Below are 24,612 nucleotides of genomic sequence, written 5' to 3'. Positions count from 1 at the left end.
ACCTTTTTGTGAGCAATTAGGAGGCAATTGGAATGTTCATGTTCACAAGCAATTTCATAGTCAGGGATCAGATCCACCAATTCACGGACAAAGCGTACCACTTCCTCATGCCAGGGCACGTTGGCCATGGTAAGACTGCTTGCTGAACTCTCTCCACAGTAGGTAACACCCTGTGGAGACATTACAATAGTTAGAGACAATTACAGACCTGTTTAAATGTCATAGAGAAAATTTCAGACCTAGAAAGGCTTCTAGAATTCATCCAAATCAATCCCATCTGTATTTTAAAGTGAAGAAAGTGATACAACGATGATAAAATTCTTGGGAACTAATGACAAGGACAGCACTGGTGCTCCAGGGCTGATCGATGTTCTTTTCACTCTATGACAGTGCTGGTGCTTGGGTACCTGTGCTTTGTGTCATGTATGACAATATTATTTAAACCAATACATATCTTTCCATTCAGATTCATTTGGGATCTATAATAGATTAATTCTCAAGGGATGACAGTCCCCTAGAATAATAAGGCAGGCATAGTTGACACCCATAAAAATTCACTGAACAATTTATTCACTGGGAAAATAAAATGAGCTCTCATTTTACGGTACAGTTTAGATTAGAGGTTGGTAAATTTTTTTTTGAGGTTGTTAAATTTTATGTTAAAGGCTGGATAGGGATCCCATTATTATTATTATTATTTATTCTTTAAAGACATCACTTTGTAATGCATTTTGTACATACACACACTCTCATGCCAAATAGGAAATACTTATGTGGATGTGTATACATGCATTTAAGCACACCTACATGTATCTCACCTCTACAGAAATACTTATTCAGTGAGATAACTTTGGTTCTGTTTTGAACTCTACCTGACAGCCCAGTCATATAAAATCCAAAAGTTTCATAGCTAAGTTCTCTACTTGGTAGATTACATAATGATAAATAATTCATTTTTAAATATTGGATATCTTAACTTTGTAGGCTCTTCAAATACCCCAGAATCAAACTTTCTTGACAAATGGTTTGAATATTCTAGATATGCTACTACTAAGTAGGGAATACTGAAATAAAAAACGTGCACCACACACACACACACACACGCCTCTCTCTCTCTCTCTCTCTCTCTCTCTCTCTCACACACACACATACACACAACCACTGTCATTAAAGGGGGGAGAATGACATTAAATGAAAAACCCACAAATGAACTCTGCAGAGTGACCCTGACCCTACAGATGGCAGAGCCAGGACTTGGCTGAAAACTCAGATGAGCTCTGCAGAACGCTCTGTTCCAGATGGCTGTGCAAGAAGATTGCTGGTCTACTAGACTGAGATGACCTTTGCTGGACACAAACCTTAGGTGACCCAGCTTAGTTCTAGCAAACAAGAGAATCTTCTCTATTAGCCCAATAATTTATTGAATTCATTAAACTGAGTCTGAGTTGTCGGTGAATTAAAAAAGCAAGTAGTTTTGAAAAATCTTTAAGAAAGCATAGCTGAAAAATTATGCTAAACATACCTGAATGTATAAAAAGCATGAAAATGATTTATTGATAGATAAAATTGGTCACAAAAACAAACTTTACTTCAATTTAAATACTGTTTATGATGCATGAATTATATCAACAGCCATGTATGGAACAGTTATTTCAAAGGAATTTATTTTTAATATTTAAAAAGCTAGTTCATTGAAGCAGAGGTTTTTAGATAAGATCTTATATTCATGACAATGGCTTTGGAAAATGTTTAATATTTCTTATTCAGCAATAATAAATCATGAAATATTAAGGAGATATTTGGCTTGGAAATGAAATTAGAGAATGAATGCCACACAGCTCATTATTATGCCTTCACATAATATTTCTCCACACATTCGCATGATGCTTTATAGCACTTTCACATAAAAGTTCTCATTTTAGCCAAACCAAATCTGCTGGGGTCGGCAGTACGGGTAGCTTGAACCATCCACAGAGCCTGAGCCTTCACCATGACAGAAATGCTTCGGGCAGAAACCGGTTCAGTGAACTGGTCTGTGAGTCACTTTCGGGAACCCCTGAGCCCTCACCAGTACAGCTCCTAATGCCTCACTCTGTGGTGCTCTCTGCCTTGGCTTCTTCACTTCTTCCAAACTCTGGTCTACCAATGACTTGTGCTGACTTTATCCCTGGTCACACTTAACCCTGAACTATCTAAAACCACTATCAGTTTCCCTCATATCATGGCTATCTGCCACCTTCTCACCCCACCACCACACCCCACACCCTCCCCATTTATTACCAACATCACGTTGTTTCCTCACCACTTTGAAAAAAGAACAACCTTAAGAAAACAGATGGGCACAATGTGGCAACTGGAAAGTAGTCATTCACTCCAGAATCTACCGGTTGAGGAGTAACAAGCAGACCCAAAGAGAGTTCCCAAAGACCAGGACCAACGGTGCATCTTCACGTTTGTAGTGAGAAGCATAGCCCACACCATGACCTTAGCACCTTTCTGATGGATTTCTCTGCTCTAGGAGATGGGGAGCATCAGGTCTTTTTTTACTGGCTGCTGGGAAAGTTTACCTAGGGATTCAAGGTATGCAGGTGAGCAGTATTTTGGCAGCTTGCTATTCTAATTAAACTGACTGGGTGTCTAAAGACTCCTGATCCTGTTTTTGTTCCCTAGAGTTTGATGAGAAATGTCTTTATGACATTCTGCAGCATGATACCCAAAACATGTCATTCCTATACCCTGAAAATGCTTCAACAGTCCCCTCCCCCCGCCTATAAAACAAACAAAACAGCCCAAGCCTCTCAACATGGCTTTGAGGCCTTCTTATTGGACTGTCTCATTCAGCATCCAGTCTTCACCTGCCTAATTCCTCCATCATCTCTTCAATCTCCAGTCAGGAAGCTCTACCTCATCTGGCCTCAATGTCATCATATCTTGTGCATGTCCCTTACCAGATAACTGGGATAATATGTCGAAATTCTGAGCCTATTCTTCTCTGGACCCCCAACCACTCTATGCTGAATGACCTAAAGATCAAGTTACAAACTCTTCTTTGATAAGAGAGCCCAGAACTCTTTTCTGATCTAATGTAAGATTTCATTCATATTACTCAGAATTTGTCTACTCTTTAACGATCATGAACCAACTGATAAACACTAGTTGGGTATTACCATGTGCATGAACAACTGGTACTATTCCTTATCTTCACAGAAAGAGTGAGGCTATGCTAACCCATTTGTTTTGCAAGATGCATTCTGCAAGGATTGAGTTCTTATAGACAGTTTCAGTGCAAAGGGTAAGAGAGTCTTATATCGTTTGACAGCAAATAAGTCCTGGGTACTTACTATTCTCAAGGTACAATGCCAGGAGAGAATACAAAGGCAGTATTTCATTTATAAATAGTGTTATAAAAGTTTTTCAATGAGATAGATGTTGGTAACATGAAACACATTTTCACAAACAAGCAAGCCAATAATGATGGTTAAGATTCTCAGGTTAGCAAAGAAAGGCCTATTTAAGCCTAACAAAGCTAAAATGTATGTTAGAAAATATAACAGAAAAACTATTTTACAAGACTAACACTGAAAGAAAAGAGGAAGTCAATGTACTAAATAGCTTCTATTGATTTAGTTTAAATAAATGTGCTTAATGGAAAGTGAGTTAAACATTTACTGAATCCAGGCGTACCCATTACGCCAATGAATTTCTCAAATCAAAGCTATTACATTGCTACTATCATTCTACTTTTAATCTTGAGGAAGTTTAGACTCAAGGAAGATAGTAACCTGTCCCAGCTCCTTCAGCACCTTTCAGGAATGTATCAAAGCTGTGCTCTTCTCTCTTCCCCACTTGAGACGCCAGTGTGTGCAGACTATGAAAGACTCCGGCACCCACCACATACACACACATCCAGGACATACAGACAAAGGATATGAACAATGTTTGCTTCTGCAGAGAGGAGCCCCAGGCATAGCACTAACCCAGGGTCAATTGGCACTATCCATTTCACATATTCAGAGCCTTTTTGTGACCTGGAGGCACTATTAAATTTTACCATCAACCCCTTTGAGGGATAGGTCCTGGAAAACTTTTTCACCAACAGCATAGGTCAGGGATAAATCTCCAAGTGCCATTCTGTGTCAGTGGGTAAATTTTGTCCTAATTCAGCCTTCAACTGAAGTTAAAAGCTTCTGTGCTTTAAACCCAAGTCCTGTCTCTGCCAGAGCTGACCTCCACACTTATATGATCTGGGGCCTATTTGAACCTATATGTGGTTCAAACCAACATAGAACACATGAAATTACTTCCCAAACTTACCTCCTTCCTGCCTGGGTCTTTCCATCTCAGTAGACTGTTCCACATCCACACAACTGTTTAAGCTAAAAATCCAGTGCTATTATTGATTCCTTTTGTTCTTTCACTCCCTACATATCATCTAGCAATAAGTTCTGTTGGTTCTACTTTCAAAATTTATCCTAAATGCGGCCATATTTCTCCAACATATATTACCAATGATCTTCCCCAATCCATCACATGTCTTGTTTGGATTAAGCAATAGCTTTGTAACTGGTCTACCTACTTCTACTATTGCCCTCTTTACTCTCTTTATGACAACAGCAAGGTGTTGTTTTACAATCATAAATCAGACACATGATTCTCCAGCTTAAAACACTTTAGAAGTACACCTAGTATAAAGAAAAGCCTACCATGAAATTTGGTATAAAATCCAATTCTCTTATCCTTGCTTGAAAGACCTAACAGAATCCGGTCCCAGTCCACTTCTCTGACTCATTTTCTGTCACTGTCAACTCCAGCCGCCCCACAGAGATCACATAGGACCTCCAGATACTATCTCTGCCATTTGCTCGAACGTTCTAACCCCAAGCCTTTGCATATTGTGTTGCATCTTAGTATTTAGATACCAGTTTTAAAAAAGTCATCTTCTCAGAAAAGCCTTCTGGCTTATGATATCTAGAATATCCAACCACAATGTCTAGCAAAACAATATATGCATTTACCCTTTGATACATCAACCCACTTATAGGAATCCATCCCAAAGAAACACTGGCAAAGCCCTGGTTGGAGTGGCTCAATTGGTTGGAGCTTCACAGGTTTGATTCCCAGTCAGGGCACATATCTAGGTTGCAGGTTCGATCCCTGGTCAGGGGTGCATACAGGAGGCAGCCAATTTATGTATTTCTCTCACATTGCGCTCTCTCTCTCTCTCTCTCTCTCTCTCTCTCTCTCTCTCTCTCTCCCTCCCCCCCTTGCTCCCTCTCTAGAATAAAAATAAATAAATATACCCAATAAATAAATGAAATACTGGCAAAACCATGACACAGATAACCAGACATTACATGTCTCTTCCTGGAAGTACACAATACCACCAATGAAATAATCTTGACATGCAAACACACACACACACAAGAATCTGATCAATCTTCTCATTTTATTTTATTGTTTCTATCTCCATTTATCACCCAGATAAATCAATCTTCTCTTGATCTAACTACCAATCCACAGGAAATATAGAAAACATAGGAAAATACAATCAGCAGAATCTAGAATATAAATATGGGGAACAAGCCAGGATAAATACTTTCTTCAACAAAATAAATTACAAAGGGGAAAAACATATGGAAGAGAAATTAGATTAAAAGAAATTTAAGAGAAAAATAATGCATTTACAATGAATGGCCCAGATTTAAAAATACCGTTGAGCATCGCCCTATGAACCAGGAGGTCACAGTTCCATTCTGGTCAGGGCACAAGCCCAAGTTGTGGGCTCCATCCCCAGTGTGGAGCATGCAGGAAGCAGCCGATCAATGATTTTCTCTCATCATTGATGTTTCTATCTCTCTCTCCCTTTCCCTTCCTCTCTGAAATCAATAAAAATATATATACATAAAAAATATTGTGTTAAAAAATACTGTTGAAATAATTGGCCCAGTTTGAAACCTTACATGCTGTAATACTTAAAAATTATGTTAAAGTTTAGTTATGAGAATAGTATTCTGAATGAGTGTTTAAAATGAGTATACATCTTTTAGAGTTATATATTTAAACAGTTATGAATCAATGATATAATGTAGGGATTTGCTTCTAAATAATATGATAAAGTGAGAAAATGGGTAAGAATATAGCTGAAACACGAGTTGACAATTTTGGAAGCTGAGTGATGGACAAATGGAGTAAATTAAAGCAGTATCTCCACTTCTTATATGTTTGAAATTTTCCATAATTGAAATTTATTTAAAAGCCAACCAATCATTCACTATAACACTTTAATTCCTCAGCATATTAATGTTACTACAGTTGACCCTTGCAGGTTTGAAATGCACAGGTCCATTTATTGACACATTTTTCTCAATAAATACTATAAATGTATTTTCTCATCCTTATGATTTTCTTAATAAAGTTTTCTTTCCTCTAGCTTATTTTATTGTAAGAATATAGTATATAACATATATAACATATTACATATATCTTAGTCAATTGTTTATATTATTAATAAGGCTCTGGTCTTAGTAGGCTATTGGTAGTTAAGCTTATGGGAAGTCAAAAGTTATACACGAATTTTCAAGTGTGCTCCTAACCCAGCATTGTTCACGGGTCAACTATATGCAGTTTCTTATTATTCAGTTTGTGATGACTGTCTACCTCTCGCTAAAATAATATTTTTGTGAGAACTAATGCTTAGTTTTTACTGCTACTATCCCCAGTGACTAGAACAGTGCCTGGTTCCTGATTAATATTTCTGAATGAGTGCATAAAACATCTGGGACCTCCCATAGAGTCTAAAAAAATGTTAACTCTAGGATGATTAACAAAGCATTACAGGAAGAGGGTACAGCGGTGGCCGGCAAGGGCTTACCTTCACTTCGATGAAGTCAGGATGCCCTAGAGACACCAACTCAGCATAGGCTTGGAGTTCATCCACATTCCATGCTTTAACTAGAGTCAGTCTGTAGACAGTACGCTGTTGCTAAAACAAAGGAAAAGCCAACTTTGTTTTTACTAGTATTTCGGTAGAAGTTACACCTAGCAAGACTTTCAAATTTCTTCAACCCATAAAGAACCCAGGTAAGGTGAAATCCAGCATGAACTTCTATAAACTTATATCTTTTTAAAAAAATGAAAAGGTATAAACAAAGTTATAAAATTCCCATAAGCCTTACAAAGGCAAAGGTATTAGCATATTTCTTTTCTTTCACTCACAATATCTAACAATATTAGGCACCCAATAGGTTCTTGACAAAGATACATTGCATGAGATTTAGTAAAGAACAATAAGTTGACCACATAGTTTTAGATTGTCAAAAAATTAGATTAAGGAAAAGTAGCCAGTTACCAAATAAAAAGAAAAAAAATGAGCTTTCCTGGCATAGAGTATGAATATTTATCTATATTTTTTTAAGTATGGTGTGAGACAGGGATTCTTTCTCTTCTCTGTGGAACTGAACCAGCATTAAACATTGAATAATTCATTCTCTACTCCTTGATTTGTAATGTCTGCTTGTTGTAATCAAGTTTTCATATATTCATGGATGTTTCTAAACTTTCTACTCTGATATTAGTTTTTCTATCTTGTCACAGTATCACACTAAGTAACTATAGCTTTATAATAAGACTTGATATTTAGCACAAACAACCTTTCTTTGTTCTTCAAAATTGTTTTTCTTCAAAATTATCATGCTTATTCTTAGCCCCTTAATTTTTTTCATATTTACTTTAGCACTAAAGGCCTGGTGCATGAATTCACGCACAGATGGGGTCCCTTGGCCTAGCCAGCGATCGAGGCCTATCAGGGGGCCGGCCAGCCAGCCAGGTGGAGGGATCCTGGGAGGTTGGCTGGCCCCACATCGGGGCCCCGGGAGAAGGACTGGGGGAGATTGGCCAGTGGTGGGGGGGGAGGGGCCATGGGAGGTTGGCCAGTGGGGGAAGGAGGGCTGCAGGAGGTTGGCCAGCTGGGAGGAAGGGCCATAGGAGCGCAATGACCACCAGGGGGCAGCTCCTGCGTTGAGCATCTGCCCCCTCGTGGTCAGTGCATATCATAGCAACTGGTTGACTGGTTGTTCCAGTTGTTTGGTCATAAGGGTTGCTTAGGCTTTTATATCTATAGATTATACACACACACCTTTCCTTTTCCTTGCATTCTCATGTTGTAAATTTCTGTGTTGGCGTGTTAGTATTTCTCAGGGCACTGGTCGTTTTTACACTGTGAAATCTTTGCTGTTCAATATGCCAGTAGAGCCACCTCTTCCAACCTCCCCCTCCAAAGGATGGAGAAATACTGCTCTGTATTACTCCTTTTAAATACTCACCCTAACTTTTTAAATTCTCGCCCTAACCAGTTTGGCTCAGTGGATAGAGCGTTGGCCTGTGGACTGAAGGGTACCAGGTTCAATTGTGGTCAAGGGCATGTACCTTGGTTGTGGACACATCCCCAGTAGGGGGTGTGCAGGAGGCAGCTGATCGATGTTTCTAACTCTCTATCCCTCTCCCTTCCTCTCTGTAAAACTCAATAAAATATTTTAAAAATTCTCTAGAAGGGTATTTTTTCTGCTGTAGAATGTTTGCATACAATCTCTTACTCACCCTGCTGGCTGCTAATGCACCTAGCATGTTTTGTCTGTGCATTTTGCACTGCCCAGCTTTCTCTTGTGGTTTTTCAAGCAATGGACTTAAGTATCCCCTTGACCATATGTCCATTAGATACATTATAATATAGAGTTGTGTGTGTCTATTTATGTATTTATATAAAATATATGTGTGATTTCACCCTCCTCCTACTCCTTCACAGAGGCAATATCTTCCTGTACTCCTCTCTGAGAATCTCATCTGCATGAACTCTTCTTTTGTTAAGAGTGTGTTCCTTTGCTGTGTTGGACTGCACATCACTATTTTGAAATGTCATCTTCAGTGCTAGTTCAATAGTGATATCATAAATTGTGTAGCCATTTCTTGGGATTGAACATCTTCAGACCTTATAATATATCATTATTATAAATAAAGCTGGAACAAGCATTCTTATTCATCAGTATTTGTCCACAATTTTAATTATTTCCAAAGGTTAAATTTTTCCAAAAGCAATTATTGGGTCAATAGATTTGAATATTTTTTAGATTTTTTTTATTTTTAGATTCTTTAATCATGTTGCCATGTTACTTTCTAAAATGTTTGTACTGAACTATGCTTTTACCATCAGTGAATTAGTATGTCTTTCTTGCTAACTAGGCAGCACTGAATATTGCTATTACAAAAAAAAAAAAATCTGTGCCAATTAGATAAGCCAAAGCGGTACCTCATTACTGCTTCAATTTGCATTTCTTTGATTACTAATAACTTGGTGCCATATTTTAGAAGACCATTTTACCTTGTTTTGACATAACCTCAACTCAAGTTCATCTTCAGTTGCAACTATCAAGATAAATCATTGAAATGAAGAGCTGTAGTCCTGGGATAAACTAACATTATCCAGAATGTGTAGCATTGAAAGCTGTCTAATTAGAAGCAATACAACTCTAACTCATAACTATATATTTTTAACTACTTATTATAAATTTTTAAAACATCCAAGAAAAGAAATAATTCCTGTGTAACCATAATTTTAGCTTTGACAGCTGTCAGCATTCTACATTTCTTATTTTATCCAGCTTCTTACTTTTTTTTTTTTTTTTGGTGTGGGGAAGACATTGGAATATTTCAAGTTAAATAACAAACAATATCATTTTATCCATATTTGTATATATAATATAGATGAGGACCTTTAAAATTTGCATATAGGTTTTTTTTAATAGGATTTATTATTAGAGGATATCATATATACAGAAAAGTGCACAGACCTTAAATGAACAGCTTGGTGAATTACTACAACTGTAATCTCTTCAAGAATTTCCCTTCCAGAATTAATTCTAAGTAATTCATCAAAAATGTGAGCAAAGATATGCATAGGTTTTCACAATGATATTAAATAATAGACAAGAAAATAATGTCAAATCCACTTTATGACTGACTATGCACCAATTAAACTTGATGTAATAGTATACTTACACAAAGGATCGCAGTATAGTTCTCAGTGAAAAAAATCAAAAATCTAAATAAGCTTCTACTTTAGGGAAGTAGAAAACAAGAGCAATTTAAGCCTATACCAAGTAAAAGAAAAAAACCAAGACTATAGTATGTTCCTACACACTTTGTGCAGTGACCCCTTGCTTGGTAACAAGTGTCACTCATTTAGATTCCAAGGTGCCAACAAAACCACCAACCAGTGAGTGTGTCTAGGAGACACATTTAGTTAGAAAACAGGAAACAGAATTCAGGAGGGGAAACAGGGAAGGGCTGAGCGAAAAGGGAGAGGAAAGAAAAATGTACTCAAGGAGAATCATAAGATCAAGAATGAAACCTGAGGCCGAAACCGGTTTGGCTCAGTGGATAGAGCGTCGGCCTGCGGACTGAAGGGTCCCAGGTTCGATTCCGGTCAAGGGCATGTACCTGGGTTGCGGGCACATCTCCAGTAGGAGATGTGCAGGAGGCGGCTGATCGATGTTTCTCTCTCATCGATGTTTCTAACTTTCTATCTCTCTCCCTTCCTCTCTGTAAAAAATCAATAAAATATATTAAAAAAAAAAAAAAAAAGAATGAAACCTGAGGACTAAAACTTGGGAAACACTTCCATTGAGAGGAGGGAAGAAGAAGCTTAAAGGAGGAGAAGGCGGCAAAGAACAAGAAAGGAAATGAGAAGAGTGCGATGTCCTAAGAAACCACAGGAGAGTTTGAACAGTACTCGTTACTAATTAAAGATTTGTAAGATGTTATCAATATTTTCTGTTCAATGACATCCTTTGTCCTTTTATTTAATGGACACAGTATTTATTTAATGAGCACAGTAGTTAGAAGGGATTTCACCGATTCACTAAAATTCCCAACTTCAATCTAAATTTTCCTTTAAGCACTAAATTTTTCAAACTTGACTTTTTCTACTACAAGAATTTTTAGAATATAACCTTTACCTATGGTAAAGAAACCACTGTATTCAAAATACAACTCCATTTTGGCTCACTTGGTTGGGCATCATCCAGTGCATCAAAAGGTTGCCAGTTCAATTCTATAGTCCGGGCACATGCCCAGGTTGCGGGCTTCGACAGGGGGCAGCCAATGGATGCTTCTCTCTCTAAAATGCAACTCCACTAACTGAGACCATCTAAAAGATGAGTGGGATATGGTTTTGTGGGCTGTATTTCTCTCCTTTCCTCTCAGAGATTTTTATGAAGAGTTAAATTCTGGAAAATAATGTGGTCTCCAGGCTTCTGTCCTTAGTCCCTACCACCTACCACCCCTAGAAACTGGCAACCAGGAGTCCAGTTTCCCCCGGGGAGAATGGGGAAGATGCACTTAAATGGGGTTCTAAGTATACAAGTGGACCTACAACTGCAGGATTCTCCAGTGTCTTCAGTGACTACCAGATATGTTCAAAGTACATAAGTCAAAATATGGCAATTTTTCCATCATGAGCCAGGAATAGGAAAAAATAAAAATGCTCTTTATGGTAATATAAAACGAAGGCTTCCTTCGGTTGCTGAACTGAGCCTCCCAACATCTTAAGATACATTTCACGAGTTAGGAGAAAGATAACCAATATATCCCTCCACACCCCCTCAGATTTTTAATACAGGCCTAGAGGTTTGTGTTTGTTTGTTTGTTTGTTTTGGGGGCGGGGCATTTTATTTTAACAATCTCCAAATCTAGAAGATATCTCATCAGAAAAACTCTAAAACTGATGGAAATAAAGCTAATATACTCCAAGGGTTACTCAAATTCCATTTACATGATTTTTAACATTTCCAACTTGTCAAAGGTAAAACACCTTTTTTACCCACTGTGTGGCTGGATGAAGTGAAAGTGCAAATGACCGAATATAAATAGTATGTATCTCAATCCAATATCTCAGACTATGAATGAACTAATGGCATACTTTATTTATTCCTATAAGGTGTCAAATGAATGTTTGCCACATATACTAGCTTCTTATGGACCATGTCAGAGGAGCAAGTTACCTTCACGTTGCCATAAATCAAATAGAAGTCATAGTTTCCACAATCTCATTTCCCTAATGCACTAATAAGGGCCTTCAAATGTCAATTTGAGAAAGTGCTGCCTTCTTTCTGGGTTCAATAAGCAAAAGAAATTAGCTTCTGACCATTTTTTGTAATGTCCCTTTCTTCCAAACTCGCTTCATAAATCAAACACAATGACTCTCATAAAAAGGTTCAATTCTAATCTCCAAAATGGCAATACCTAAGCTAAAATTTTAAAGATAAGCCTTGAGATGAATGGCCTTGAATGATTCCATTTGGAAGAAATTGAAGAGGATGAAATCTATGGCGTGGCAGCAAAAAGGCCCATAGGTCTCTTGATGGGAGAATGAAGACTTTCTTGGTATCAATTTGTGGCAATGGGTCTCAATCCTTTTTAACCCCAAAGCACTTCTGATAAGCATAGAAATTTTGCTTTAATGCTATTTAAATTTCAAAGTAAGCAGCACTAAAAAGAAATGGGAAGTAATGGTCATTTTTTAAAACGTCTCTTCAAACTACCTGGGTCCCCTAGAGTTTCCCTCTCAACCCTCTGCCAGATGAAAATCTAAGTACATAGATCACTAGGAATAACTCTACCTTTCAAATAGGCCTTCTTAAGTGACTGTAGTTCCAAGTTGGTGTCTACACTATCACTAATTCTTTTTAATCTTATTAAAAACATTGTGCTGAATGAGTATAAAGAATCCCGAGGCAAAAAAAAAAAAAATAAATTCCGAGGCATTAATGAAACCATTACTCTAGAAATTAGGAATAAGGAATAAAACATACCTCTAAGATACAAAAAGATCAACTATCTCTTACATTTTCCTTTCTACCTACATGTTCATGTTCAAACCTCCTACACTTCAAATCAAGCAACCAATAACATCCCCCAAACAAACCCCAAAGGCTCCTGTCTTGTCTCCTTTCTAAGATACCATTTGTTCTTTGTCCTTCTTACAAGCATTATGCAATCTGTCTTCCATCTCCACCAAACCGTTGAGATTACTTTGGTAATGAGCATCAATAACTTTCTATATGTACAATATTTGAATTTCCCTCACCACCAGTTAATCGATTTCTTCTTTTATCTTGATTGTTTCCTTCTTCCTAATAGGTTTATTTTGCTGTTTCCTGTCTAACATTTGAATTTAATGCTTAGTTCACTGATGGGAGATTGCTAGTTGCCTTCCAGTACTTATTTTCCCCTTCTTCCTCATTAGCAGAATGCCTAAACTATGTAGTGACAACAGTACACTCAGCAGAAATATTACATTTCCTAGCCTTCCTCAGCAGGATGTGACTAAGAGACTCAGTTCTGGCCAATAAGAGGTGAACGGAAGTGTTATGAAAATCATCTTAAAAAGACTGCCCTTCTTGTACCCATCCTGTACTGCGTGCTCAAAATGAAAGCTGTAATGCCAACATAACGGCTGGAGCTCTAGCAAATGTTCTGAATCAGGAAGTAAACATCAGGATGAAAGTCAGGAGAAAGACAGGAACCTAGGTCTCTGATGAGTCTGTGAAGGTAATGAGTATGAAAAAACTCGCGTTCTCTCCTGTGTTTCTCCTTTACTCTCGCACTGCTATCACATTCACAACACTTCTGAACCTAGTTGTGTGGGGGCTTTTCCCACACCAAGCAATTGTTTGACACCCACTGGGTATCCTACCATTTAACTCAATCCTGGCACTCTCTGGAGACAGTGTCAGATCCCGCAGGTTAAGGACTCAGTCCACAAGACTGCTCCCACCGCACTTTAGATGACAATTACAAGTCCAGGTTGTCACCTGTGCAGAAGCTGATCAGCTGGAGGTTCCCACAATCCTCACCTTGGCTTCAATTAATTTGCTAGAGTGGCTCACAGAATTCAAGTAAACAGTTTACTTACTGTCTATCAGTTCATTATAAAAGAATATGATAAAGGGTACAGATTAACATCCAGATGGATGAGATGTATAGGGCAAGGTATACATGTGGCAAGGTCTGAGGAGCTTCCATGCCCCTTCCCAGCACCTCTGTATGTTCAGCAGCCCAGAAGCTGCCTGAATCCTTGGGAGTTTTATGGAGACTTCACCATGTAGGCATGATGGATCATTAACTTAAATTTCCAACCACTCTCCTCTCTCTAGGGAAGTGGGGAAGGGGAGACTGAAAATTTCAAGCTTCTCATCTTGGCTTGGTCTTTCTGGTGACCGATCCCCATCCAACAAACATATAGGAGCCCATCCAGAGCTACCTCATTGAAACAAAAGATGCTCCTGGTACTCTCATCACTTAGAAATTTACAAGGGTCTTAGTGGCTCTGTGTTAGGAACCAGAGGGGCAGACACACACACACACACACACACACACACACACATATCTCACAGTGACTAAGATGAAAGATTAAGCTATCTTTAACATGAAGGTAATGGAGAAATTTTAATAGCATGATAAAATGCTTATGTCCCAACATTAACAAAAATAAGAAGCATATAAAATTGAATCATATATAAGAAAGCACTCCTGTCCTCATTACCTCCAAAAAAGGATTAAATATTACTTCAAAATGTCTCAAGGTCCTTGAATTATAGGTAATTTCTTTCCTTGCTCCTTTACATTTCTCTTTACTTCCCCAAAGTTTCTATAATGAACATGTAATATTTTTATAATCAGAACTAGAGGCCTGGTGCATCAATTCATACACCAGTGGTGTCCCTCAACCTGGCCTGCACCCCCTCACAATCCAGGGGAATGTTGGAGGCCCGGTGCATGGATTCGGCCTGATCCCCGCAGGCCAGGCTGAGGGACCCCACTGGTGTATGAATCCATGCACTGGGCCTCTAGAATGCATATAAGATCTTTGGTTAATCTCTTCCTGTTCCCCCCCCCCTTCCCCCTGAGATTCATCAGTCTGTTCCATGTTCCTATGCCTGTGCTTTGAGCGTCTGCCCCCCGGTGGTCAGTGCGTGTCATAGCTACCGGTAGAATGGTCGAATGGTCGGATATTTAGCATATTAGCCTTTTATATATACAGATATTTTTATAATACGGTTTAATAGTAAATGTTTTTTTTAATCTGAAAATTGTGAGCCACATGGATACATTGGTCTATTGAAATATTAGATACAGAGCGATCTCATTAATATACAACAATGGCACGTTACTCCAATAATGTCAGATCAGAGCATGCTCACATCTGTAGAAAGAGGACTAATGTTCAGTTTTGATATCCAAGCGTGTATAAGACAGGGAATTATTTTTGTCTTTTTTTATTTTCAAAAATTAGATTTTAAGAATATTGATTTTATTGCTTAAACATGAAAAAGGATTAATTACTTCAATTTCCTACTAGATCTTCAATTTGGCCTAATAATGGGCCAACCCATTGAGAATTATAACTTATTCAAAGGCAGAAACACATCTGGTCACACTGCTGATAAAAGTCTACTGGCAAAGGTAGGCAGTGTTGTCTTGTACAAGATGGATTTCTCTTTTTTAAAAACAGAACTGTATGACAAATAGCTGTTGTGAACGGAAATTAAAGCTAACACATTTTTTTTGCTGTTATCTAGAAGGAATTGCTTTTTAGCCCCACATACTCAAGTACCAATAGATTTCTGGCCTCATATTTGAAAAGAAACATTTTGACAAAGGATAAAGATCTGGAAAAATAAACATCATATTTTCTACGAGTAAAAACACAAAAAATGCTACCTTCTACTTTGGGTTGCACTAGCTCATAAATACATTTGAGGCAAATCAAAATTCTTTCTTTATAAAGTTCAAGAAATTCTCTTCAAATGCCTCTCCTTGCTCAGGTATACGAAACGACTAAACAAGTAACAAAACAGTATAGATGTTCTAATCAAAGTATCTGGAACAGCACTTTTTTTAAAAAAATGAAATATCAGATTATATTAGTAATATGTTTGACCTACCTAATATAGTTATAGCATACAAGTTTTATTTTTAAGTGTTAAACAACAGTAAAACAGATCTTTTGTGATAGTATCTATTATACCAGTGGTCAGCAAACTGCAGCTCACAAGCCACATGCGGCTGTTTGGCCCCTTGAGTGTGGCTCTTCCACAAAATACCGACTTCTGTGCATGGGCCATGAAGCTTCGATCACACTGTACATGTGCGCCCGCACATGGTATTTTGTGGAAGAGCCACACTCAAAGGGCCCAAGAGCCACATGTGGCTCGCGAGCCACAGTTTGACGACCACTGTACTATACCAATAATATCAAATATTCAAAAGGCAATAACAGCCCAGCCGATGTGGCTTAGTGGCTGAGCGTTGACCTATGAACCAGGAGGTCATGGTTCGATTCCCAGTCAAGGCACATGATCGGGTTGCAAGTTTAATCCCCAGTAGGGGACATGTAGGAGGCAGGCAATCAATGATTCTCTCTTATTATTGATGTTTCTATCTCGCTCTCTTTCTCTCCCTTCCTCTCTGAAATCAATAAAAAATATATATTTTTATAAAAGGCAGTAACATCACTTAAACTAATTTCAAGACAACTTTTCATTTAAAGAGCAACTTCCTGCCATAAATCTTTCTTAAATGACAACAAAGACAATACAAGTATGAGAAATATAAACTCTTGTTACAAAATGCCCTAATCTGCAGGCAGTTTAAATAGCCTAAATTACATAGACACAATAATAATACATAAGAAGCTCATAGGTTAGAAAATACTGTAAAATTTCAAATTATTGCTTACTATCAGTGAGTCAACCCAGAACACTTGAGTTGACATATAAAGGCTTATAACTTCAGGAAAAGAATTCACTTTGTGGGAAATATGGCCAAAGGAGAAAAAACAAGCTATTAAGCCATTTTACCTACTAATGCCTCCTCCTCACCTTCCAACACTGACTCAGAATACAGTTAAATAACAGTCTTAGATGTGTCTGACATTGCCAGCTCCTGCTGTTTACTCCCACCTAAATCCATTCTGACTTTCATGCTATGTATCTCCTACTTGCTGTCTCAGCAACAAGTGAAGAGAATATGGCTGAAGGTAAAGTCCAAAGACAGAAATTTTAGGAACCCAAGAAGCACCAGAACTACTAGCTTTATAAATAACCTAAGACAGATTAGAAACCAAAGTAATGCCAGTTTTGCATTTCTTAAATAATGTCACTATTGATTGCCCAAAAAAAGCATTGACTTAAATTCTCCAGCATAAAATTGGAAAAAAAATTTAATCAGCTCTGGTGAGTTTCCACAAATTCACTCATTTAAAAAACATTTCTTAAATACCATAAAATACGCTGTGCTAGACATCATGTGAGACTCAGACATGAGTAACTAATCTAGTTGGGGAAAGAAGACAGAATAAAACAGAAGAAATGAAGTGTTTTTATAGATATAAAACTCAGGAAGAGAGAAAGGGGCAGTTAATTGCAACTGGAAAAGGCTTCACATGGTAGAGGTAGTAATGAAGCTGACACTTGAAGGTTGCAAAAATTTCTACAAATCAAAGTATTGGAAAGAAAGAACATTCTAGGCTCTGAAAGACTGCTGGGCACATTCTCAGGGATGACAACATAAGCAGGAAGTGCAGCACTCTTGGGGAATGTCATGAACAATGCCTCTGGAAATGCATGCTTGGCAGAGGAGAGAAAGGAAGGTTTTCTGGGTCAGTGACTCCCATAACTGGCTGCATATTGAGTCGCCTGAGTTGTTGGAAATGCAGATTATCAAATCCTAGTAGAAACAAAAAATTTTAATTTTTTTAAGCCTCGACAGTAATTCTTACTTTCAGTCAGATTTTAGTACAGTATGACAAACTGCAGGATCAAACCAAAGAGGTAGAACTAACAGAAAATACAAACTACTGAGATGTGAGGTTAATGGAAAAGAAGAACCAGAAGTTTACTTAAGGTCTAAACAAATAGGAAAGTAAGTACACCATAGGACAGTGATGGTGAACCTTTTGAGCTTGGCATGTCAGCATTTTGAAAAACCCTAACTTAACTCTGGTGCCATGTCACATATAGAAATTTTTTGATATTTGCAAACATAGTAAAACAAAGGCTTGTATTTTTGATATTTATTTTATATATTTAAATACCATTTAACAAAGAAAAATCAACCAAAAAAATGAGTTCGCGTGTCAGAGGTGTCATAGGTTCGCCATCACTGCTATAGGAAAACACAATACGTAAGAAGGGCCAAATGTCTGTAGAAAAAGACATCACATTCAGATATTCTGAGGTTGAGATCCTGATCAGATAGGAAACTTGGTTCTACAAATTCAGGAAAATTAACTTCATATTTAAACATATACTATATGCTACTCTAGCCAGTTTGGCTCAGCTGATAGAGTGTCGGCCTGCGGACTGAAAGGTCTGAGTTTGATTCTGGCCAAGGGCACATGCCCGGGTTGCGGGTTCGATCCCCATTAGGGGGCATGCAGGAGGCAGCCAGTCAATGGTCCTCTCTCATCATTGATGTTTCTATCTCTCTCTCTCTCCCCCTTCCTCTCTGAAATCAATAAAAATATATTTTTAAAAAACCAAACATATACTATATGCTGACACCTCTTCTAGGGTTTCTATGAACTACTATTCTCTCCCCCAATACAGGAAGGACATATATACTACAAACTTAAGAACTCAAATATTTGTTAAACAATAAAAGTGGAAGATTTTATTTAGTCTTTTTTTTTAAAACAAAAAAGAAAAAAAACCTACTTCATTTTATTTTCTTTTAAAGATGTCATAATTTTTACCTTTGCTGCCAAGGCTTTCAAACTGTCCAGGAATCTTTGCCAGAAGTCCTTGAAGAGTGGGCGGTCAATTTTCTTCAGGCTGTCTTTGGTGCTGGCATCCACGCTGACGTATAGCTGGGTAACCGGTTTGAGATTCCTTGGTAGTTTAAAATTAAAAACAATAAACACAACAATAAAAAAATAGTGTTATGCCTATTTCAGGCTTTTCATGATGTAGTAAAATTACAATCTGTAATAGATGTGGCTATTAAACATTTCACTGGGTCGAGGCTTCTACTTCTCCCAGAAGAATGAAACAAGGATTTTAATCATGTGATTGAATGGGATGTTGATTTTTTTTTTTAAATGACTGGTCACCATCCCTAATAAACTGAAAACATTCAATTACTTAAAACTGGCCCTTCTTCAAACACTAAGTATTAGCGGAAAGTACACAAAACAAGATCTGGCTTAGTCAAAGCTTACACAGTTGAAATCTCACAACCATGTGGGGTCTGTGCTGATGGACCACCTTCCATCATCAATTCACTCATGGAAGTTTTCTAAGAAACAAGAAACAACCCCAAAAGCCCAAGCCTTCTTTAAAGGGCAGAAAAACCACACAATGGCTCACCTATGCCTAAGGGCAGAATTGGGTTCAAAGCCAAGCTTGCGTGGGCAATGTCTATTCCGGGAGCTTTAAGCAATGCAGAGCTAGAACAGCAACCAAGCACTTACAAAGGACTCATTCATTTCATAATGTCATTCTTATCTATTAGATTTCTTGCCAGTTTTGTTTTAAGCCCAGATTGTACTTTTTCCAAAGTCTTTCTGTTCTCTCTTCAAATGGGCCTCATAATTCATTCTCTTCAATAAATTTAGACCTAGAAAGAAGGAAATCCCCCTTAATAATCCTATGACCAAATCCTTCCACTATTCATTTTCTATTACTATTCTACAATTTGTATTTACCACTAGAATGTTACTTATGCATTTTTGTTTCAAAATCTATGCATTTTTAAAAACTGAAATATAATTCACATGCCATAAAATTCACCATCAAAATGGTTTATGTGCTTTTTATTTCTATCAGTACCAGCCTTATCAATCTCTGAGTATAAGACCTTGAAGGATAGGAACTATATTTTTCTTTTTATCCAGCCATATAGGCAGACACTGAAAGCTACCTTTTAGTTGACTTCAGCTGACAGAACTTTTAAGGGCATGTAGGCCAAACAAATGATTGCAATGATCTGGCTTATTGATATATGGAAAAATCAGAAAAGTCTCATTAAAGGTGGAGAAGCTCTCAGCAAAGTTAGGAAAGAAGTGATTAAAATATTGGCAGACTCTCATTGCTTTAATCCCCCTTCAGCATTGAGATACAAAGGGAATCCTTAAAAGTTCAGGAATGTGTCACTACAGTGCAAAGATATCAATTACTAAAAATGCGAAACAATAGCATATGTAATGGCAGCATCCTGTCTCATCACTATTTTGCTGGCACCTCTTTAACAACAAATAAGCTATGCTACCTTAACGGTACTTTATGTTCCACAAAAAATAAAAATAAAGACTATTTTAACGGATACTATTGGGTTATCATTATCTGATGCTTATGAGACGTTGTTATAAAGCTGTCTGATGCCAAGTAGGAACTGGCCTGACCTCTTCACTATGCCTCCATAACTACTTAAGGTCATGAACAGTAAATCCCAAAGGCCATGGTTATTTTACAAACCTCCATCATTTGCAAAAAAAGGAAGCCTGGACACTGACAGTACCAATAAGGGACTTTGTCAATACTAAATGTCTGAGGTGCTATAATGAAGGAAGTCTACAGATTTCTTACCAGGGAGCAGAGAAAGAATGGAGAAGAGGGAACGTCCCTGGGAATTATAACTCATTCAAAGGCAGTAAAAGTACGTTGGAAAATTTTTCTGAACTCAGGGATCTAATGTTTGCCTCGTATGGGCCTCTATTCCCCAGGAAAGGAATTGGGCTCCCAACATGGTCATTTGTCCATTCTATACAGAGACAGCATCATTTTAATTCCCCAAAAGCAAAACATGTTTTATCCTTAAAATCATCAAAATAATTGCTGTGCCTGAGAATCTCACATCACTGCTCAGAACAATAAAAAGGACTATATCAATACAATCCTAAGCCCGATAGCCAGTGATAATGCCCAATGAACTGTGATATGATTATTGTGATGACTCTTCATCCTGCTAGTTTTAAATCCGAGTTGAGAATGATCATATATGAAATGCATTGTAATTGAACATAAAAATCCCTCTCCCTTTCTTTTTCCTATAGAGATGTAGGCCTACTAATTTCTAAAGAAAGGAAAAAAGGGAGAGGAATTTATGTTTGTAAGAAGTCAAGCGGATTAAATAGTAAGTTTGTTGACCCTATTGGACAAAAAAAAAAAAATTCCCAAAATGGCCTAAACTTTCAATACCAGAATCCCTAAGACAATCGGGAGCTGTCACATCAGGCCAAATAATTTGGGAGGAAAAGAGAAGGAGAAGATTTACTGAGCACTCATCATGTACTGAGTGCACTGTGCTATGTTTGACCTTTCTTGTTCAGTTCATTGAATCCTCATAATAAACAAGGTAGTTGCTACTAATGCCCATTTTAGAGATGATAAAACTAAGGTTCAAAGAGATTAAGGAGCTTGTTCAAGGATCCACACAAAAAATGTGGATAATCTTGTATTTAATAATTTCAACAACAAGATTCAAGCCTAGAAGTACTCCAGAGCCTGTGTTCCTAGCCCTATGCCAGAATGCCTCCATCAAAATGGCCAGACCATAGGCAGTGCAGCTCGAGCCTCTCATCACAGAAACCCAAAAGTAGTATTTCAAGCCTCACAGCAGTATATCTCTAAGTGTGCTCAGGGCCAACTGGATCAGCAGCACATGGAGCCCTGGCCAGTATGGCTCAATGATGAGAGTGTTGGCCTGCACACCAAAGGGTCTTGGGTTCAATTCCCAGTCAAGGGTAATTACTTGGGATGCGGATTCGCTCCTGCCTCCTGTCGGGGCATGTGCGGGAAGCAACCAGTCGATGTGTCTCTCTCACACGGATGCTGAAAAGCAATGGGAAAAATATACTCAGGTGAGGATAAATAAATAAATAAATAATATATATTTTTTTTAAAAAGGAAGCACATGAAATGCAAGTTCTTGGGCCTCTCCCAAGACTGAATCAGCCTCCAGAAATGGGGCCTTAAAAAGTATGTCAGTATTTTAGTTTCAAGAACGTCTCAACATTGATGAAAGAAATTGAAGACACAAATAGATGGGAAGATATTCCATGTTCACAGATCAGAAAAATTAATATCGTTAAAATGTCCATAATACCCAAAGCCATCTATAGATTCAATAAAATCCCTATCAAAATTCCAATGACAACTTTTTACAGAAATAGAAATAACAATCTTAAAATTCATATAGAACTATAAAAAATGTTGAATAGCCAAAGTAATCCTGAGAAAGAACAAAGCTGGAGGCATTATACTTCCTGATTTCAAACTATACTACAAAGCTATAGTATTCAAAACAATAGGATACTGGCATTAAAAACAAAAACAAACAAACACCCACATATGTTTATGGAAGGAATCGAGAGTCCAAAAAATAAACCCATCATATATGGTCAACTCATATTTAACAAGGGAGCCAAGAATTCTCAATGTGGAAAGGACAGTCTCTTCCATAAATGATGCTGGGACAACTGAATATTCACATGGGAAGAAAAATTATATTGGACCCCTATATTACACCACTCAGAAAAACTAAGTCAAAATGAGTGAAAAACTTAAATATAATATCTAAAACTGTAAAAATCCTAGAAGAAAACACAGGGTAAAAGCTTGACATTTTGGTCTTGGCAACAATGTTTTGGATATGACACCAAAAGTGCAAGCAACCAAAGCAAAAATAAAGTGGAACCATATCAAACTAAAAAGCTTCTGCACAGCAAAAGACATAGTCAACAAAATGAAAAGGAAACCTACAGAATGGAAAAAAATTTGCAAATCAATATCCAAAATATATAAGATCTTCAAAAAATTAAAAATAGAACTACCATATGATCCAGCAATCCCACTTTTGGGTATATATCCTAAGGAAATGAAATCAGTATCTTCAAGAGATATATGCACCCCAAACTTCAAGACATCATTATTCATAACAGCCAAGACAAGGAAACAACCTAAGCATCTGTTTACCGGTTCAAGCAGCATATCGTAATAAGCTGGGTCACTCACCTGATTTCCACAGGGAATTGTGCATTTGTGACCAGGAAACTGGAGATTTTACACTCATGGAGTAGCTTCAAAAACCTGTTGATTTCTGGGTACATGATGGGTTCTCCCACAAGGGACAATGCACAGTGCTTTACTGTCATTCCTTCTTTAAAACGTTCTTCTTTGACACCTGGTACACCTGGAAAACACAGTGAAAATGATCATGCTCAATAAGGCACAGATAGAGGAAAACTACTTTTATTTTTCTTTATTAAAATTTTTACATTTTTCCTAATGGTTCCTTGATTTTAGAAGGCGAATTTATTTTTTATACCAGCCAGATAATAAAAAATGAGGGCCCAAGGGAAAAAAATAATCTAGAATTATTGAAACAGGAAAATCAGTCAGCAATAGTTTTAGTACTAATTAAACTATGTCAATACAAGCAGGCAAAACTAACTTTATTAGCTAATTATTTGAGAAACACAGAACATATTACATTCCTTAATTTGCTTAGCTCTGCATTCTTTCATGTCTGTATAAGTAAATGAACTCAATATATCTACATAAGGAAAAGCCTCGTTTAGACCATTCACTTCCCCCTTCATTTCTCAAGCTGTTTCTTTGCAAATATTAATAAAATTGAAAAACTCTAGCTAGACTAAGGAAAAATAGAGAAAAGACTTAAATAAACAAAATCAGAAATAAAAAAGAGAAGTTACAACAGACACCACAGAAATAAAAAGGACTATACAAGAATACTATGGAAGGCTATATGCCACCAAATTTGATAACCTAGAAGAAATGGACAAGTTCTTAGAAATATATAACCTTCCTAGACTGAACCATGAAGAACTGGAAAATCTAAACAGACCAATCAACAGTAAAGAAATTGAAACATTCATTAAGGTGTCCCATAATGGTCCAAGACCATGTGGCTTCACTAGTGAATTCTACCAAACAGTCAAAGAAGATTTAATACCTATCCTTCTCAAACTCTCCCAAATAATTAAAGAGAGGCAATACTTCTAACTCATTTTATGAGGTCAATATTACCCTCATACCAAAACCTGGCAGGACAACTCAATAAAAGAAAATTTCAGACCAATATCTCTGATGAATATATTATATCAAATACAGCAATACATTAAAAAGATAATAAATCACAATTAATTGTGGTTCAACCAGGGGCACAAGGATGGTTCAGCATATGCAAATTGAAGCATGTGATACACATTAACAAAATAAAAGATAACAAAATCATATGATCATATAAAAAATGCAGAAAAATCATTTGACAGATGACATCTACCGTATTTGCCGGCGTATAAGACGATTTTTTGGCCCTGAAAAATATGCCTCCAAGTGGGGGGTCGTCTTATACGCCAGGTATACTTCAGATAGACTGCCCATAGTGCTTGCCCCGTGCCATAGTGGCCTCCCGATGCCCGCCCACTTCATTCCACATACCATTCAGGCATCAGCAGCGCTGCTGGGTGTATGCTCGGCTGTTATGCGATTTTGCTGTTATGCGATTTTACCACACTCGCAAAATCGCACACAGCCC

The 24,612-nt window shown here is 37.5% G+C and overlaps 1 protein-coding gene across 1 annotated transcript in view; it reads right to left on the bottom strand.

The window, feature by feature from the left end:
* Positions 1-24,612, bottom strand: part of LOC102774018 (S-adenosyl-L-methionine-dependent tRNA 4-demethylwyosine synthase) — a 108,316-nt gene that overhangs the window by 8,092 nt on the left and 75,612 nt on the right. Inside the window, exons 12-15 of the mRNA XM_006770850.2 lie at positions 23,067-23,244; positions 18,809-18,944; positions 6,872-6,982; positions 3-170 (exon numbers count right to left, since the gene is read on the bottom strand). Coding sequence (XP_006770913.1) covers positions 3-170; positions 6,872-6,982; positions 18,809-18,944; positions 23,067-23,244 — 593 coding nt within the window. The remainder of the gene's footprint in view (positions 1-2; positions 171-6,871; positions 6,983-18,808; positions 18,945-23,066; positions 23,245-24,612) is intronic.

This window comes from Myotis davidii, unplaced genomic scaffold (assembly GCF_000327345.1).
Source record: "Myotis davidii unplaced genomic scaffold, ASM32734v1 scaffold424, whole genome shotgun sequence".
NCBI classification, from domain to species: domain Eukaryota; kingdom Metazoa; phylum Chordata; class Mammalia; order Chiroptera; family Vespertilionidae; genus Myotis; species Myotis davidii.
Note: the sequence above shows the minus strand (reverse complement) of the source record. Positions and strands in the feature narration are given on the sequence as shown.